This window comes from Oreochromis niloticus, linkage group LG10 (assembly GCF_001858045.2).
Source record: "Oreochromis niloticus isolate F11D_XX linkage group LG10, O_niloticus_UMD_NMBU, whole genome shotgun sequence".
Lineage (NCBI taxonomy): Eukaryota > Metazoa > Chordata > Actinopteri > Cichliformes > Cichlidae > Oreochromis > Oreochromis niloticus.
Window position 1 is genome coordinate 3561182 of NC_031975.2, and position 20995 is coordinate 3582176.

The window sequence follows — 20995 nt, forward strand, 5'->3', positions numbered from 1 at the left end:
CACCAAAAATAACCTCCCCAAAAATCATATTTGGACATTAGAACACAGAACAAACCTGTTTTTTTGCGCAAGTTGGAGGATGACGATAATAACACTAAAAACACTCATATTTATTTTACTGTCACATAAAATTATTTTAAAAAAAATCTGTATGCCAACCCCTTTAAGAAGTCCACTAAACGTAAAAGCAAGAACCGAAGACTTCAATATTTGATATGACCTTTTCAACATTGTGACGAGACATGCGTAAAACATAAACTCAGATTTGTTCAGAATAATAAGTGGTGAATTTTGATGATTGGTAGCATGCAACAAAGCCTCAGTGGATAATGAGTGCTAGCTAATCAAGAAGCTGGTACAGGATAAGCTGGATGCATTATTGATCAATGCATTCACCTAAATATAGAAGGATATCTCTTCCTTTCAATCACCTACTCTTTAAGGATCATTCATATGAAGAGCCAGGTGGATTTATGAGTCAGACATTAAGTGCGTGCTTCATAGTCTTTCCACTTCAGAGACTGGGTAAATAGGCCGATAAATTGGCAGACTACTGCTCCTCCCTGCGAGCTGAGCAGCTCTGCAGTGGCACTGATTCAGGTCAACTCTCTGATTTTTCTGGAGGACTGATGTTCACTGGGAACTTTGTCTTTTAAGGATTATAAAAAAACGAGGATAGTGAACAACATAAAGTGCAAAAAAATGTGGCACTCTCTTCTTACAAGCCTCTCTAATGCCTGGAGTACAGGGGTCCCAGGGTGTTGACAACTCTGTGGTCTCTCTGTCCTCTTCACGCACAGGAACAGTGAGCTGGATGACAGCTCCTCTCCCCTTACGGCCTCCGACACGGCCACTATCTGTCAGCACCACCGATAAGTGATTGCCTGGGGTTATCTTACACTGATAGGAGAGCCAGCAGAAAAAAGAGTTAGCACCTTTAACAGTTTAATATTTCCCGCCTGTATCCTGGCCGTGGGGTACTGTCAGATAAAGGGATGCTCTTTCTGACATGTGGAGCAGCTGGGCATACAGGTGAGTTAAAGATGAATAATTCAAACATCAATAATACGAAATAAATGCAATCGGACTTACAGGAGTAATTTCCGAGGTGTCCAAAACCTTTCCGACCACTGGCTGTTCTGTTTTAGCTCCAACAACCAAGTGGATGACATGGCTTTCTGCTGTGACTCTAAACCAGTCAGACTCAGAAACAGTGAGGCAGATGGGCGTGTTACTTATTCACCAATGGATTATCTATTACAGTCAAGTTAAGTACTTTGATTACAGTGATCACAGAAATAACACATATAAATCAAATACTAAGCACTCTTGTCCAAACTAAAAAGAAAACCAAAGACACTTCCTGTCTTGGTCCCGTTTGACAGAAACCTGAAACGCACACACAGACCTTCTAATCACCGATCCATCACTGCAGGAAGAAACTGTGTTGCCCCAACAGCTCAAACATTAACCTATATGCAGATTGACACAGATCGCTTTTCCAGGATGTAAGCTCTATGCACGGGTAAACCAATAACACACCGTGTATCAGTTTCACAGCCAGCCAATCACGGCCTGCGTTTCCACACAGAGCATAAGTTTACACTCGTCTGTAAAGCATTTCCTCTGCATTCTAACAACATCTACAGTGAATCACAGACGCACTCACTTGCCGTTCAAGAAAATATCATAATAACTCTCAATGTTAATAGGCCAAATTTACCACTAACAAATAACCAGTTAATACCACAAATATACATCAAAATATACTTTATCTGTATTCACACTATTTAAGTGTTTTAGGGTCTCTTTGGTTACACATAATTTTTGAACATACTGAATATCTGATTCCCATCTGATTTTTCAAAGCAAACACTGACACCACCGTAGTCAGTTCTTACGGTTTAGATGTGATTAACCATCCAATCTTCTCTTGCTCGTTAATATTAGTAGAGTTATACAAATGGAGAGTATTTTAATATTTTTAAAGTTTATCACACAAACTGGTATAAGTAGATATTCAGACCAAAATAAGACCTGTGTTAAGAGACCTTGGGGTTTTATTATTTGCCTCAAGTACCAGTGAGACATTAAATATGATTCCCAAGATCCCCCAAAGAGAACCATCGCTTTAATGAGTAACACAGGGCTTTGGGGTGTTGTTATGAGCCTACTAATGAACCAATTAAATTCAATTCAATTCAATTTTATTTATACAGCGCCAAATCACAACACCAGTTGCCTCAAGGGGCTTTATATTGTAAGGTAGACCCTACAATAATACATACAGAGAAAAACCCGACAATCAAATGACCCCCTATGAAAAAAACTCCCTTTTAACAGGAAGAAATCTCCAGCAGAACCAGGCTCAGGGAGGGGCGGGGCCATCTGCTGCGACCAGTTGGGGTGAGAGAAGGAAGACAGGATAAAGACATGCTGTGGAAGAGAGACAGAGATTAATAAAAGGTATGATTTAATGCAGAGAGGCACATAGTGAGTGAAAAAGATGACTGAGAAGGAAAAACTCAATGCATTATGGGATTCTCCCAGTAGCCTATGCCTATTGCAGCATAACTAAGGGAGGATTCAGGGTCACCTGGTCCAGCCCTAACTATATGCTTTAGCAAAAAGGAAAGTTTGAAGCCTAATCTTAAAAGTAGAGATAGTGTCTGTCTCCCGAATCCAAACTGGAAGCTGGTTCCACAGAAGAGGGGCCTGAAAACTGAAGGCTCTGCCTCCCATTCTACTTTTAAATACTCTAGGAACAACAAGTAGGCCTGCAGTGTGAGAGCGAAGTGCTCTAATGGGGTGATATGGTACTACAAGGTCATTAAGATATGATGGGGCCTGATTATTTAAGACCTTGTATGTGAGGAGCAGGATTTTGAATTCAAGAGTGTAAGATATATAATAATAATAATAATAATAATAATAATAATAATCACACAGACAGATACATGCTGAGCCAAACCACTAACGTGGCATTCAGTTATACTGTGGAGATTTCACTGTAAACATCTCACTTTTTACCAGTCAGTGCTGGACTGTGTTAACGTGCATACGTTGTGTCAGGTGTTGACTAGAATCTGTCAGTTGGGAAGGCCATTTTTCATATTTAATCAAACAGAAACACCTTCTTTTACTTTATTACGCAATTAATTTTTGAATCTTATCACAATTTAAAAAAAGGCCGTGGCCATGGCAGAGGCAGTGGAAAGCAGGCTGGGGTTTGTTAAAGAATCATCTACTTGTTTCCACTGAATCAGATTTTCCAGAGCGCCTTCAGCAAATGTTTAAGCCAGTTTAAAACGTGTCACAAACACATTTATTTATTATAAGTAAAGGATTGAAGAAAATAATGCACATCAAGTTTAACAGACTGAACAAGCAGAATGTAGCAGAAAGATGAGCGCATCAGAATAAACTAGACAAAAAGTTCTACTTACTGTTATTAAAAAATGTATTTGCCTTTTTGACAGCCACCTATTCACTGAGAACATTTCTAAAGCTCAACTTAAGATGAGATGTATTCTTGTGTCTCATGACTTTCAAATATTAATCATCTGCTGCACATAGTTTTTAAGGCAGTTTCTTCTTTTATTGTCCACTTGGAGCGCTGCACAAAAGGACTGAAAATGAGTGAAAACACAACCAAATAAAAACTTTCAGAAAGCCTACGAGAGTAATGTAGACAAACTTAAACTTCAGTTCAGTCTATACCATCAGGTGTGTCTTACAAAAATCTGCCACGTTTGCTCTAATTATGCATGTATAAATTAAGTACACCAGCTCAATCAGTACCCCTGAGGAATTAACTGTTTTCTGAGAAGTCCACGTGCACGCAGCAGGGGAAAGATAAGCCAACTGCTTTACTGTCTTTGTTCCCCACAAGTCCACCGGGTCAAAATTATCATCAATCTGGACGGCAGCAGTGCAAGCTCGGCTGAGCACAAGGTTTAGTTTACAACACGGCGGGCACACTGCCATGCTGTTCAGTTCCTCAAGTGTGGAGATCTACTTTCAACCACGAATCAACTGCATGTCTAACCCGTTCATGTACAGTCCTATACTGTATTACAACTGACTGCATAATGTCCAAATAATTTCTCATTCAATGTCATTTTGGAACTGATTGTATTTCATCCCATTCACTAAATCCTGTAAATTTAGTCACTGAAATTTCACCATAGGGTGGGATAGGGTGAGGTGGAAGCAGGTGATCCACTGTGCCGACCCCTAATGAGAGCAGACCGAAGAAGAAGGCCACATAAAATTCCAGACTGACATCAGGTAACTTTTTATTGCACTTCAGAATGAGATCGCTGACTGATTTAAAGAAATCAGCTCTACAGTTTTACAGGGTCTCTGTGCTTGATTGGGCATCTGAACTGGCCACAAAGTATATTTATATTGTAAAAATATATTTTTAACATCTTTTTTAAAAATGTCAACATACTTAAACATTAAAAAAAACTAATACTTCAGTTCCATTATATAATGGACATTTGACACTGTGGAGCAGGTAACACTCTGCCATCATTACTACATGGTTGCTATTCAGTTATATGCCAGGCTACACTAAGTGCCAGCCAGACCCAGATATTTTGTAGGGTAAAGTTTCTTGTAGACACAAGAAACTTACAACTGGTAACTTGATGAGCTAATGATCTTTGTGTATATATCGGTGTCTGTGAGACTGTTTGCATTCATTTACAGAAACTTTATGGAACCACTAGAATATTTTGGGCTGTGGGCATTTTCTGAAAGATAAGTCAGTAAAGATGTAGTTCTACTGGTGGCTTTAACACCAGTAGAACTACAACATAAACAATATTTCTTGGGCATTAATGTTTGTAAGTTAATGCATATTGTTATACGAAGTTGTGTTGAACGTGTTGGCTTTGGAGTTGGAGCTCGGTTCTTGCACAAGACAGTGACACTGACTGGGGCTTTGCTGGTTCCTCACAGTTTGGGCCAATTTAATCTCTGCTGAGGACGACAGTTTGGATCTTTTTCAGACCGTGGCAATGTGGCTACACTTTCTAATAACTTGCACTGTTTGTGTCAATCTGTCATCTTCTCAGATCTGCACTGAGCTCCTTGGGATTCCTCTTTTACTGTGTGTTGCTCAGTCCAACAAATGCTGTCACAAAAGCCTGCCAAGCAAGAAGAAGCTATCTTCTGCAGTCAGACGAAGTTCAGTGGTCTTGACAAACTGAAAGACATTTTGAACTTTAATCCTGCAGCTAAATTACTAACTTAAATGAGAATATGTGTTTTTTAAATCAGTTTGTATAAATTTCATCCTTCATTTAAAAAGTGCACCAAATCCAAGTTTTTTTGTTCTTTTACACTTACACATTATATTTATTATCATTCAGCTGCAGAACAGTTCACAGACATTACTGAATGTCCTATATTACTTCAACATGATGATTGCAAATAAAGTTTGGAATTTTAGTACCCAGACAGTATTATTATGACAAATTAAAATGAACTGATCTGCTACACTATCTTAATTAATTCTAATCCCTGTGAAAACACCATGCCACAATTCTAACTGACAAAAAACCAAGAATATGTATATATACATATATATAGATATGTATATATGTATATATACATATATATAGATATATACACATCCAGAGCAGCTTGAGTTACATACTGTCAGACTAAAGAATGGTTACAGAGTTTAACGTCTCTCTTCCTCTCTGATCAGTTTGACTCTGAGATAAACAATTCATTCGACATCTCTAAGCCATTTCCGTCTCTTGTTTCTCGCTCTAGACTCATTGTGACTGTGTTAAAAAAAAATAAAAGAAACGTAGACAGCTGCTTTTCCTGGGACTTCCACGTCCACCTCATTGTAAAAAGAAGAGGCAGGTGGACAGAGAAAGTCTGCATGGGGCCGAAGGTGAGGGCGGACAGAAAGGAGGTCGGGAGACAAGCGGCTGACAGCCAGCAGACAGCGGCTCCTGAGGTTTCCATTACCTGAGACAGCCTGCTCAGCCACTGGCGGCTCTGTCACCTTAGAAGGAACAGCACTCTCAACTTCAGTATGAACCCAGACAGAGACACCTGTTATGCAATATTCAGGAAACTGTCACAAACATAAACAGCAGACTGAATATACAAATACATACTGATGGCTGTGCAAAATAATAGCTCAGATACAGACTGTCAGTACCTTACCTCCCTTTTCCCCCTTTGCTGTAACTCATTCAAGAGAGAATCTGTACTGATTACCCAGTATAAGTGAATACGTTACTTGTACTGTTCATTAACTGGGTGACATCACACAGCCGCCTGGAGACTAACATAGATTATGGAAATGGAAAGACAGCATGCTACTAACTTATTTTTTGTGTTTGCAAGGTGACTTTTATCCTTCACTGTGAACATGTTAATTCAGGACAACAACCTAGTTCAGATCAACAAAATGTGCAGAGGCAGCCAGCAGGCCGGCAAACACAATAGACCAGCGAGTCAATGAAAACAAAACAGACCCTGATAGGCACCGACTCTCCTTTTCCCATCAATCACACGAACTCACAGAGAAACTGATAAATACTATACATCACAGCAAGCCAAACAAGTTCAAAATAAACAGAAATTGTTTACTTGTGATTTATGTGATTTAGGTTTTCTGGACTCATTAATATTGTTGCACTATGCAACAACTGATATCCAAACAAGGTAAGCCAATTTAATTCAAAAAGAAGTATCATCCATAAGACCCTGACCCTGGCTTTCCTTAATCCTGAAGATAAACATGCAGGGGAATCGCATGTGAAATATGAGAGAAATGTAAGGTGTAGTATAGCCAATTGTCCCTTGGCACTCACGAATGGTGCACATATGGGTGGCTGCACCTAATGCTGCCGCATTGGTTTACTTGAGCGCTCACATACGTGTGAGTCTGTGGGTAGGAGCTTGCATTTCAGGATAAGTGTCAGTGAGCTTTAGTGGTAGACTACTTAGATTTACCTCCTGAACCCCCAACACATATTGTCTTCCCTGTGCTTAGATATCACAATAAACAAGACAGCAACTTTGTGTCTGCAAACAACATGAAAACAGGACTGTAACTAAAAAAATTGTTTAATGAGAATTGAATTTACTCTCACATACATGATAACAGGAAACACAAGAAACATCTCACAACTCAGCAAGGATCTTGAAAAACCTCCTGGGATGTATTTGAGCAGTTATTTGAAAAAATTACTTCTACCGCCATCTCTGCTAATGCTGTATTGTCTCAGATGGCAATTCAGGATACTTCTGGTCTTTATATAATACACTGACTGTAGAGACAAAAGAATGAGACAATACCACTTTTAATCCAGGTGTTTCTCATCGCACATGTGTATGGAATCAAGCACCTAATCGTGCAATCTGCTTGAATAAACACTTGTGAATGAATGGCTCTATAGAGTTCACTGAATTTGAGCATGGCACTGTAACAGGGTGCCACAGTTGCAACAGGTCTGTTAAAGAAATGTCTAACTTCTTATGCGTTCATAATCAATTCTTACCATAGCAACTCTGTCACAAAGTGGCAGTCCATGTAAAGTTACAGAGCAGGGACGCCGAGTGCTGAGGTGGGTAGTCGTCAACGCTCTGCTCACGCAACAACAGCACAGTTCCAAACCTCATCAGGCATTAACATCAGCATAAAAACTGTGTGGTAGGAGCTTCACAGCATGGGATTTCATGGCCCGGCACTTTTGTTTATATGATGTACCCATGAACCTACTTACTGTGAGGCTAATATAAAATAAAAATTTCGACAATAGTTGATGCTGATCAGGATATTTTTGGTTGTCTGTTCTCATAACAGGGTCACTCGGCTCATCGACACACTATTTTCAAATGTTCAGACAGAAAGACAAAGCAACAACAGATAGACATTAGCCACTAGCACTGATATATGTCATGGTACTGATATTCAATATCTATATGTCAGCATGCCTCAAGTAAATAATCATCCCTAATATTGAATTCCTCATTACAAAGACTCTTTAAATGTGACATTGCATCATAATATTCAATTGTTTCAAATACACCCACCGTGTAAAATCAAACTTTGTTGCATTCCTAGTTGATTGGAGTGGATTTAAGCTCTATAGATATTACAACAGAAAAGATAAGTGTATGCCAAAAAACAAAAAACTACAAAGAGAAAATGAATCATCATAGTGCTTTTTTGGATCCTCATCTGAAAAGTGATATAACTGATATAATCTCTCTAAGCAAATATAATGAACCAGCACTGGGGATGTATCTGCAGTCAACGCCTCCTGTCTCACACATCAGCAACTCTTAACACACCGATGGCCAGCCAGGGCTGTGGCGGACACAAGAGATGAGTGAATGGGGATACTGTGTGAAGCCACTGCCAATCTGCTAAATGAACAGTGTTTATCTGTCAGTTAAATGTCAGCTCTGAAGTCCAGCCCTTATCAGAAGAAAATGTCAGGGACGAAGCTGGGTGATCTTTCTGAATAAAACATATAAAACCCTCTAAACGTCCAGCGGGAACACACAAACACACATTCTCTAGACATCCTGGACTCATGGGACAGCAAAGGAGAGTAAGTAGGTTCTGGTATGAATTATAATGCACACATATGGTGGAGCTGTAGCAGATTAGATTTCGTTTTCAAACACTCATCAAACATTTACTTGCAGCTGCCAGTGATGATCCATATAGATGGTTTTTCTAGCTGTACTATATAACGCAAATATACTGTAAAGATTATGGGCTTAATAAATACGGACTAGAGGTACTTGTCTTCATTCCAGCCTTATATAATGTTTATATTCCTGTTTTTACTGGCCACACACCTCTTACTATTTCCTTCCCGAACCCATTCATTTTCGACTCAAGATTGCTTTAAATTTAAAAAATCCCGGACAACTTTTAACCTCACTTTTTTTCTTTAATAGAAAATAATTACATAAATAAATAATTCACTGGTCTGATTGACAGCGTAACCACTGAAGTCCTTAGGTTTTTAACAGCGTAGTGACCCCGGACCTATTTAATGTTAGCTATCAAAACTGTACATGGATCACGAGGGCGTAGCCTCTAGCAGTCCGCCACAACCGCTGTCTGTCCGCCGCACCTGTTCGCTGGCCATCCCTTCCCTTCGTCTCTTACCTTATGCTTTATGGGACTTCTCCACCACAGGCTGCCATTGCTTCAGAAAGTCTAGAAACACGCGCCCTGGTTAAACTTTCCCCGCGTCGACAGCAGGCTGAACTCTCAAAGTGAACTTTCTCGTTAACTCACATTGTGGCTAACAGAGGTGGTGATGCTGCGAGCCCACGCGGCTCGTGACGTGCTGCCTTCAGGGTCTCCTCCCGAGATCGTGTTTTGGACTGTACGCTTTTAAAGTGGATCAGGAGCAAAGGTTTCTGAAACTGGAAATAATATATATTAATCACGAATCCTAGAACTTCAAAGAGACTTTGTTCCCGCCACATAAATCTTGTTAACGTCGTTGTTTATGTAATAATTTTTGAGAGCGCCTGAACGCAGCTTAAGCAGATCAAAATGCACAACTGCGACGTTGATGTTACCGTGCTGTCCTGAAGGCTTGCTTCCTCCCCAGATTTTTTAAAAACCAATTTTTTGTCCTTCTAATATTTATATTTGTGGGTAGAATCTGCTCATGTGCTGAAATACAGTTTATTAGAACTGTGTGGCAAGAACTAATGACATTGTAAGCTAATGTAAACTAATGACATTGTTAGGAGTTTCAGGCTGAATAAAGTATTACTCTGGTCTGAAAAGCGTTCTAGTGAATTGTTATTTATGTATATTTGTTTGTTCTACAAAAGGGACTGTTAATATTTTTCATTTAAAAACATGCACAGCGCTCTTTGTAGTAAACATGCAAGTATATTTGTCATCACCAAAACTGAAAAGGCTACTCAGAGCACAGTATGGTCACCATTCTGTATGCTTTGTAGTTATGTAACCATTATACAAAGCAAATTTAACCATTTAAATATAAATTAGTTTATTTGTACTTAACCTATGCTTTACTTCTAATATGACCGTCTGATCACAAAGGTAATGTTATATCTTTAGTGATAGCTGTTATGTGAAACAGATATTTATGACGTGATATATGGTATAACATATTAATAATTTACTCTTGAGAAATAACTAATGAATCTTAAATATACTGCCTTTATCGTGAATGAATGAATGAATAACAGATTTTTAGAACATTTTGAACTATGTTTGTCCTTATCATGAAAGACCTGCCCCAGGCTGTAAGGACGAAAAGATGATAAGTGGTTAAAAAAAACTGATGGATGACATTACTAAAACATTGTAATTTTAAGAAACATTTGGGGAAAATAATTCTTACCAGAACCTGCAATGAACAAGTTTTACATTCATATATGATCATAAATCATATTTATAAATCATACATATAAGCTCTTTCATGAAACTTCCTGATATACTAAAAATAGTGAGTGCGTGGTTAGTGTTTTACACACTGCACAAACATATCTAATATTTTAAATACCCAAAGATGTAAATGCTTAAAAGAAATGATCAACTCTCAAAACAGAAAACTGTATGTTTTATTATTGCATCATATCAGATTCTTCAGAACAAACTGTGAATTACACCTCCTGGCCCACCCCCATGTCTCCCATACAACCAGTAGTCAAATACTGATGATTGTGTACAACATTATAGTATTTTCATGACAACTGGTGTAAATGCAGTTACGCATTGGTGAAACAGATTACACTGAGTGCATTATCAGATATGGCTGCATTGTAACATTTAGCCTACGGGCTGCTTTTGCTTGGTCGTACAATCACTGCGCTGCCAGTGAACCGTGTATTATGGAAACCATTTAGGAAGCTGTTCTTCAGTCGGTGCAAGAAGTGGACATATCTCACTCCGGGTCCATAACCAGAGAACACATGTGACACCTGCAGGCCAAGACAGATGTGTACATTAAAATGCTGGAATACACCACTGTGCACTGTAGCGGCAAAGAAATGAGAGTCTCACCTCTTTCCATTTGTGAGAGTAAGCCTGTCGCTGCTCGGTGGGGTTGACTGTGTGCTCTGAGATCACTGTGTTTTTATCCGCACCCAGTAACTTCACATGCAGCTGGTAGATTGAGTCATGCAGCTGACTCTCCTCATACCTGATAAAATGACAAACTTAGATTTTTCTAAAAACTTCAAAGACATTTCCTGGGATCTCTACACACTATATATGTGAAGTTGGGAGAGTCTGTTTGTTCTTCCTTTTTGGGATGCAAATGGAAGCTACATACATGTCAATTAAAGCATTTTAAACAGACTTGGAGTTCAACTCTTTATCCTCTCAACTTGTACAACAATCATTGCCTACACTTTGCGCTCTTTGTAGTAAACATGCAAGTATATCTGTCATCACCAAAACTGAAAAGGCTACTCAGAGCACAGTATGGTCACCATTCTGTATGCTTTGTTATGTAACCATTATACAAAGCAAATTTAACCATTTAAATATAAATTAGTTTATTTGTACTTAACCTATGCATTACTTCTAATATGACTGTCTGATCACAAAAGTAATGTTATATCTTCAGTGATACGTGTTATGTGAAACACATATTTATGACGTGACATATGGTATAACATACTAATAAATAAAAGTACTAATACTGTAAAAGTACAATACACATAAAAATGCATAAGAACCCCTTTTGCCTCAAGAACCAACTTGAGTTTTTGTGGTAATTCAACACGATTCTGGGAAAATATTCCTCAGAGGCTTTAGTCCATACTGACATGACAGCATTACGCAGTGGCTGCAGATTTGTTGGCTGTACATATACGATGCAAAACCTCTGTTTTATGACATTGCTTTACTGGATTTGAAATCTGGTAACTGTGGAGGCCATTTGAGTACAGATAACTCATTGTCATGTTCAAGAAACCAGATTGAGGGAGGAAAGCAGCTGTCAGAAGATGGGTACAATATACATAAAAATGTTAGACATGGTCAATGACAACACTTGGGTAGGTTGTGGAATTTAAATGATGTTTAGTGTGGGGAAAAAAGTGCTCCAAAGTGTGGCAAGAAAATATTCCCTGCACCATTACACCACTGTCCATCTTAATTGTTGATATAAGGCAGGATGAATCAATGCTTTTATTTTGTTAATGCCAAACTCTGATCCTAAGACTATGATCCTGAAGAGTCTTAAGAGAACTGTAGCACATTGTACGTTCAGAGATGCTCTTCCGCATACCTTGGTTTTAAAAACTGGTTAATCAACTTACTGTAGTTCCTAACAGCTCGAAGCATTGTGTCCATCTCCTCTCACCTTTGACATCAACCCAGAGACTTGCTGCTCACTGGATATTTCGTTATGCTCTATAAACCCTACAGGTGGTTGTGTGGGAAACCCCCCATTCCAATGCCTCTTTTGAATGTACTGCACTTTTTTATTTTTATGGGTTTTGACTGTAGTAAAAAAGCATCTACAGTGTTGACTTCATGTATGAAACAAGCAGCAGTAGGGAATTTCTAGCAGCAGATTGTTGAAACACACACACAAACACACAGGTCTCTGTTGACCAATAACCATTTGGAAATGAATGCAATTAATGGAGGAGCGTGATGTCACAACTCCTTAACAGATCAATAAATAGCAGGATGCCAGTGTTTTATGGGTAAAGTCACTTTCCGTGTACATTAAGTGTCCTTTTATTACAGTTTTTGCTAAAAGTAACATAATGTGTGACCTTTTTGTCAAGAAGCAGTTGTACTTCCTTAGTTAGCTGTTCAGTTCCATTCATTTTTATTCATTGAGGACTAGCCTGCAAGCGCCCTCTGCTGTGTCCATAAAGGAACTGCTGACATTTTTTGTAGAAGAGGTAAAGGCTCATATGGATTGGCTCTGGTATTGGTACACTGTTCCTGTTTAGCTTGTTTGACACTGCAAACTCTGTTAGCATTATTAGGCCCTTTTACACTTTACTCACTTGGTGCAAAGGTTCTATCGTTTCACTTTGAACTAAACCAAAATGATACAGTCACAACTATAACTAATTTATTTACATTTTTTTTGTTTGTATTTATGTTTATTTACCCACCAGTCTTGGATGGCAATTTCAGGCTGAAACTCATCCAGCAGCTCGTCCCACAGTCGTTCTGCTTTCAGGTCCACAACCTGCTCCATGATGAACCAGCTGAGAACAACACCACAAACAAGAGTTATACTTACTACCACTGTAATTATACAACTAGAGGTTATATGGCAACCCACTCTTTAAATGTCATTTCTACAAGTATGTTTGCTGATTATCCCGGTTATACACAGCATCATGGTAATGTCTGACCCAAGTAACACCTACCTGTAACGAGGCAATGCACACACCGCAACACCTTTAGGTATGCCGCTTGTATCATAGGGCAGGACCTCCGTGTTCGTGGTCCAACCAGTGAAGTCGCCTAGGCATTCAGAGATTAGTCATGAAACCACATTCATTTGATTCATTTTTGCCTAACGTCACTCCTGTCTCTCACCATCAGGCTGAAATCGTGGAGGTCCGCGGTCAGGCACGGCAGGCAGTTCGGGTTCAGGTGGTGGGACGTCTTTACTCAACCCTGTGTAGGGAATAAGAGACAATGCTGGTCACTGTAATCCCAGTATAAACAGCTCACAGACAAAGAGTTATCTTTCTGACAGGCACTGGGCGTGCCTCTTTGTAAAAACACACTAAGTCAGCATTCTGAGTCACACCTCAGTTTCCAGTGGTCTTAGGGCCATAAAAGCTTTTTCACATGTAATCTTTAAGGCAAAAAACAGCAGCCGTTTTAGTTGATCTGTTTTATTCCTTTCTTAAAAACACCATACTGCACTGTTTAAATGCCAAGGAGGTTTAACTCAATGCTGATGTTTGTTAAATACGTCTGTAATCATTTATTGATTTAATGTTTTCAGTAAAGTTATGTCTCACATATCACCAGTACAGCTGCTGGAGCATCAGCAACTTCTTGTTCCGTCTGTATATGAAGCTGAATGTGGCTGCAGTTTTGAGGAAATAGCACAAGCTTCCATTTCTGACCGTTGGATGTGCATTTGTGTCTATTGGCATCTTTGCATAAACTTTGTATGCAACTGTGATGGCTTTGTGTTTTCATTTACTTGTTAGCAATGTATTTCACAAACTAGTCTAGTTGCTGTGTGCAGCAGAATACTGGCTTAGTGGGCTTAAAGTCACAGTGTCTCCGATGTCTATACCCAAAGCATCTATTTTTTTGTAAATATATCGCTACATAACCAACAATACATATGCTGATTCTGATCTTTCTGACAGGCCAACATCTGCCAGTGAATCTGTATATTAGCTGGACAGCATTCCATTTACCTGTAAATGATCAGCACCTTTATAATACTGTAGTTGTTTCTATGGTTGCAATGCATCACATTAAGCATTTAAGATATGTCATAATGAATGGTAAATACCCAAACAGCAACAGTTAAAGTATGAAGACATCAACTTCCTGAAGATCAAGTTTTTTTCCTTCTCCACTTCTGCATTAGTCAGATTGCACACAGGTACTCAGAAAGACGTTTAAGGAGGGGGAGGTCTGTGCATTCAGGTTCCATTTTTCCATAAATTACCAAAGATAATGAATTACTCATTAACTTAATCCCGCTAATACTGTGGTCATTAGGGAATAAAATCTGAATTCACACCAGCAGTGAATGTGTGCAACACATGACATCTGTCTGTAGTCCAAACTTTCTGTGGATCAGAGCTAGACAGCAAAACAACAGAGTAGCGTGTGTAACAGTGATATGGTACCGTATGGCGCAGGGTTCTTCAGTAAATTTCGTCCGAAGGGCTTAGCTTCATACACGGACTTCCAGTCCAGGCCGTCGGGCATCGGTGCACCCTGCAGGCTCCACTCTTCCTCGCACTTCTTCTTCCACTCGGCAGCAGACATGGTGCAAATAGCGTGACAGTGTACTACAACTGGAGTCGGAGTTTCCGAGTTCCCAGTCGGTAGTTTTATCTGGAACGCCCCCTCCTCCAACTCGAGCACAAACCACCAATACAGGCAGTGTACGTAAACAGTAATAAACCTTCTGTGACTAACTAAAGGAGACTTTTTATTGTAGTCTGCCAGTGACACACCCCAGTGTTGCAAGCCAACATGCTACTCCTCCCTGGCCCCTTAAAGTCACAGCAGTTTAAAAGAATTTCCATCATCACATGATTTATTTATAATAAATATATAATAATATGTAATATAAGCCCTCATATTATATATTATTTATTCACATGAAGTTTCGATGAATCTCTTTAAACGTATAACCCTTTATCTAAACAAGCTACAGAAACTTCACTAGTGAAAGTGTGTTTAAAAGGAACTATAAGGTGAATATAATAATATCGTTTCGCTGTATTCTCCAGTAGCCTCTAGTTTTTTCTGTGTGAATAATTCTTTGCTAAATACATTAAATCTTTTGTTAGGTTCAGTAGCGTGTACTTATTTATTCATGTATTTAAATCTCAGGGAAATATAAAAATGCTTACTCTTAACAGCAGTCTGCCAGTCTTTTATTAGGGATTACTTATTTTTTCAAAAATGTATTTTAAGTCAAAGTAAGCACTTTGAAAATACCACAAAATAAATCACTTATTAATTTAAAAAACATTCTATTCGTAAAGTTGTCTATATAGCTCATTTGAAAAAATATTTAATTGTTTTATTTGCAGTACGGTTTAAACATTTCTGCAATAAAAAACACCTTTCCCGCACAATTTCGTCAGTAAGCATTGACTGCAATGTCTGATAACTCTGATGCAAGGAGCACTTTGCACTTTTAGGCTATTGCATGATCACTGTACTCTTACACATTTTGCAATGCTAAGGAACCCTATCTTGACAAGGCCAAGTTAAGCTTGTTTAGTTACAGAAATCAAAAGGCTCAGTCTGCATCTTAAGCGCTCATTTTTCTGTTGGAAGTGTTAATGCAGTTAAGTGTAGTAAGAGTTTAATGTTGACTGCAGTGTTAAACATCCACAAGGTGGAGACATTTGTATGTATTTAGTGAGGACACCTAATTTCATCCACAACTGTGCTGCACTAAAGATTTTTCTAAGCATGCGCAACTCACTGAAAAACAAAGTCAGCAACAAAAAAAACTCCGCAGGGAATTACCAAATAAACAGGGACTCGCACATTTTTAGATCATGCCTAATATTAAATAAGAAAGCCTGATATTTATCATTAATGAAATTAATGAAAGTGAGAAATTGTCTGAGAGTCTAATAGGATTTATATTCCATATATTTTATCCTGCTACCTCAGTTTTGCCTTTCTTTATGTAAGTAAAGACATTTCCACCTTAAATTCATGAAGAAAGAAGTGCAAATATGTGCCTAAAAAAATTACCCAGCCTGATCATTGTTTGTTCATTTTCTAGTATTCTCTAAGTGCTTCAAAGTACAACACAAATAGATGTTGGGAACCAGTTGAAATCAACATATTTTTAGTCTAAAACGTATAAAATGTAATGTCATTTATAGGCTACTTTTATAGGTTAATTTATAGGCTACATGCTAATGACATAAGGAAGACCCTGAGTCGGCAGGGTGTGTGGTTGGCGGAAAGCCACAGACATACAGGTTGCAGCAGATGCTGGGTTGGCAGCTTGAGCTGCAGGGCAACATGCTGTGCTGTAATATGGCTCTGACACACATAGTTACTCATAGCATACAGAACTGTGAGGAGAAGCAGTGTACACAGATCAGCCACAACAGTACTGTGACTTGCTTTGTAGTGAAGGGCTGCCTTGTGTTGTTAAAACAGCTTAGATGTGGCAGAGGCCTGCGTCTTGTATTATTAAGCGATTTCACCATATCCAGGGTATCTTTTCATTATCTGGATTCACTTACGTTCAAATTTCACAAGACAGGTTTTGTTGTTTCTATGGCTGCATCACATTAAGCATTTAAGATATGTCATAATAAGTGGAAAACACCCAGACACGACCAGTTAAAGAATTAAGACATCAACTTCCTGAAGATCGTTTTTTTTTTCCATTTGTTCATCAGTCAGATTGCACAAATTTCCAAATTTCACAAGACGATGTTTGTTTGTTTTCTCTTTCAGCCGCAGCCCTGATGGTTTTAATTATCTAAGAGCAAATAAAGAATTAAATCAAACATAGAATTCATATATGTGCTCAGTCTACCAGCGATTGACACCAAGGCCAAATAAGTGTCCAAATTTATATATTATTGCTCATAGAACAACAACATTATTGTCAATTTTTTTTGGAGTCACTAACTTCAGACTGTCATGGGCTGGCTCTTTTGACCAAGCATTTAGAGTTTCATGCCTTTTTGTGTTATGATGTCCTTGTTTGTATGGTTTGTCTGTCAAGTCTCCGGTGTTTAAGTCTCCCTCGCCCTTTGTGTGTTTCAGTGTCTTTGTCTCCTATCGTTTCCCCTGTTTGTCATGTGTAATCTCCTCGTCCATTTAAGTTCCCTTTGTGTCTCTGTCTTCTGTATCCCTCTCTGTGTGTTTGTCTTTATGTGCATGTGTCCCTTGTCCTCCTATTCATGTTCATTCCACATTTCCTCTGTCTGTCATGTTTATCCATGTTCCCTCGCTCCCTCTCCCGCCCTCTTTCTCGTGTTCCCTCGCTCCCTCTCCCGTCCTCTCTCTCGTGTTCCCTTGCTCCCCCTCTCATTCTCCCCTTAACTATCACCATGTCCGTGTGTCTGAGACCTGTGCAAAGTTGTTTTTGCACAGGTCTCAGAGATCTTCCCGGAATGGTGACACTGTTTTCCAGGGACTTGGTTGGTCAGTAGAAAGTGATTTCACCCTTTCACCTCTAATCTGGTTTGCAGAATAAGTGACCATGGCAATAGGATCTCTGGCTGTGCACTGTGGCATCTGTTACTAGCATGTTGGTAGCATTGTAAGGGAAAAGGGCTTTTGGTGGGGCTACAAAGGAAAAAACAAACAAACAGAAAATAAGAATCCCAACAAAAATAAAAGCCAAATCTCTGTCTAAGGCTAGTTCACACAGAAAGGTCAGACAGGCCAGGAACAGACACAGTGACAAAGGTCAAAGAGAAATTTGAAGTTTTATATATGATCACATACAGAAACAAGAGGGGCACTCTGGGGGAGTGGAAACTCCTGGCAAATAAAAGACAGGCGACGACATTCCATACAATGAGACAGGAGGAAGATGCATAAAGATGGATGCCACTTTGCCACGTTTGGAAGGTATCATTTGTGAAACCTGGAGCCAGCTTAGCATTTTAATATCAGACACCAGGGCCCTATACATTTCATCATACCCAAGTAATCTGCTACTGACCAAGTTATGTTCAGCATAGGTTACCATAATGATTTAGCCAGGTATAAAAACAGTCTCTTACGTGACACAGAAAACTGTGACTTTAAGCTTTGTGGCTCTGTGGCTTTAAGATTTTATCTTCTAGACCCAACCTATGTCCATCTTTGAAATAAAGCATATGGTTTCTCTATACTTACCTGTCTTTTGTGAAAACAAAAGGTAGAAAGGACATACCTCCTCCACATAAGCTTAAATTGGTTTAATTAATTTATGGGATACAGCAGATAATCTTACACTAACATTTATGCAAGATTTCTGACTTTCAGTGGAGGAAGAAGAGACGAAAGAAAACTTGAGAAGCAAAAATTCAAGATGACATAACATATAACCTATAAATAAATATTTTCTCTTCAGCGATGGTCCTGGACCAGGTGTGGATCCATGTCACATTGGACAGGACACTCTTTCATTTGGGATCAATAAACATGCAAAGGTCCATGGTCACAAATTGTACTGGAAGGTTCTGGGATCCTACTGACAGGCTCATTTGTTTAGAGCAGAACCTGCAAGACTCATTTGTAAATGCTGTGGTGAGCAAATGGAATAACTCTCTCGCTTCACCCACAAACTTTACTTCCATGGACGCTTGGTACAGTTATTCATACTGCTACTTGCAGTCAGTGTTTGGGGTGTTTAGCCAAAGCAAATGGACCTCGAGTCCTGTCTGCGATGGACAGACAACTGACTCAATGAAATTGAATCAGGGTTCTGGGTGTGCACAGGCTGCTCTTTGACAGGATGGACCCAGCAAACCTGGTATAATTATAGCCTCACCCATGCCACGCTATGTACACGTGACGCAAGTGGTTAGAATTTAAATGAAGAGAGGCCAACCAGAAATATTTCAACAAGCGCTGCAACACCTGCAATACCTCAAACCCGGCTTCCATAAAATCCCATTTTTCCACTTGATAATTTGTATAATCTTCAATCAAAATAATAAAAAAAAGAGGTGCAATTTGGGTTTTCTTTTGAGAAGTTAGGAAAGTATAGTATAAAACACATTCTTAAAAATGTAGATATCTGGAAAGTAAATCATTAAGAGCAAACGCATTATATATTACAGGTCATACTGTGGGCATGAGCTGCATCTCCCTGCTGGTTCTGTCCAGACAGGTGCTGAGGTTAATGTGTGAAAGAAGCTTTAAATATAGCCTGCCATAAAGGTGCTATTTTTAGCAGCTTGCTCCATCATTGTATTTGGTTGCAAAGCATCTGAAGTTACTTTTCCAATCATGATTTCTTGAAATGGTTTTATTATGAATGAACTGCCCTTAAGCATAGACACTGGAATTAAAATGATCCATTTCCCATTCCTAAACCAAGTGACACAATTTGCTCTCACCAATACTGAGAGTGTAGCATTACACGCAGCCTGCAGCTTGACACTGTGCTGCTCTGACATGGGTCAATGCAGCCAGCACAGATTCCTTTCAAAGGTTCACGCTGTTTCAAAAGTGTGTGCAAGTCTGCAGACTAATGGATGTAATGAAAGAACAAAAAACCAAAATTCCAGAGAAATGTAAGCAGTCATAACCGGTGAGATCAAATCATAAAACATCATGAAATTCTCAATAACTATAATTTTGGACTAGAAACATACTTCCCTTCGGTTAGCATGTGTCCAAACATGATAGGTGACTATTTCTGTAATATGATGGTGATTCCAACTTGTTGTGACGCTGGAGGAACTCCATGAGCACCGTTTGTAGAAGGCAGCTTATGTGATGTAACCGCCCTGTTGCATAACTGCTGTAGACCAGTATTATCCAGTAGCTGTGTGTAGAAGCAGCTAGGGTCTGCTCATACTGCTTCCTCCTGAAAATTAAATGCTAATGCCTGTTCTAAGTTTTACTAACACACACACACACACACACACACACACACACACACACACACACACACAATATATATATATATATATATATGCCAAAAATATATGTTGTTTGCCTGAGGGAAAAAACAAACAACAAAACAACGCCAGCTACTTACAAAGTACCTAAATATTCTGCACAGACAAAAGCAGCTGCTCTAGTTAACAGGGACAGATTGGTGTGTGGAGAGATAGAAGAAACCTGCACTAATTTGGTAACATCTGACTTGTTGAAGGACAGGCAGGGGACAGCTGAGAAACATGAGAAGTGGTTTCAATTCAGGGCAAGGGCACAGTGACCCTCCTCTATTATACAACGGGAGGCGGGTTAGAGTGCAAAAATGAGAGGGGACCTAGGAAAGCACGCATGCAAGCCTAGGGAGTCTGGGATGGTTGGACTGGATAGCTGGAGTTGTCCTTTCTGTGCTGTGGTTCACAGACATGGTGACGTTGAAAAAGCAGCTGTGAATCAGTCAGTTGCCAGTCAAAGATGGGTGAGAAAGAGCTGCATTCTGGGATGCCCCTCCCTCTTGGATCAATGCCGGTGTTATAGCTACGATGGATTCTCTAAGTCACAGGTGGCATCGACTTTCTTCCTCAACATTCCGTCACTCAGTATTCCCATCAAAGATTCAGCATCTGATAATTACCATATCAGTTTTGAGTCAAGGGTTCAGATGTCTGTGGTGTGGGG

The 20995-nt window shown here is 39.3% G+C and overlaps 2 protein-coding genes across 5 annotated transcripts in view; both read right to left on the bottom strand.

The window, feature by feature from the left end:
- slc8a2a (solute carrier family 8 member 2a) overlaps nt 1-9613 on the bottom strand; it is a 30981-nt gene extending 21368 nt beyond the window's left edge. The window contains exons 1-2 of one of the 4 annotated variants that reach the window (XM_025910977.1): nt 1093-1428; nt 723-900 (exon numbers count right to left, since the gene is read on the bottom strand). The gene's annotated coding sequence lies outside the window, so the exon portion shown is untranslated. Of the gene's footprint in view, nt 1-722; nt 901-1092; nt 1429-9166 lie in introns of those variants that run through there. The other 3 variants (XM_025910978.1, XM_013274184.3, XM_005454583.4) reach the window with 3 other exon arrangements.
- A 977-nt stretch (nt 9614-10590) lies between these two features.
- nccrp1 (P1, F-box associated domain containing) lies at nt 10591-15004 on the bottom strand. The gene is given in 6 exon segments (NM_001279692.1): nt 10591-10968; nt 11051-11189; nt 13132-13227; nt 13393-13489; nt 13565-13645; nt 14851-15004. Coding segments are annotated over 6 exon segments (702 nt in total). The 5' UTR covers nt 14993-15004; the 3' UTR covers nt 10591-10821.
- Between the last annotated feature and the right edge of the window lie 5991 nt (nt 15005-20995).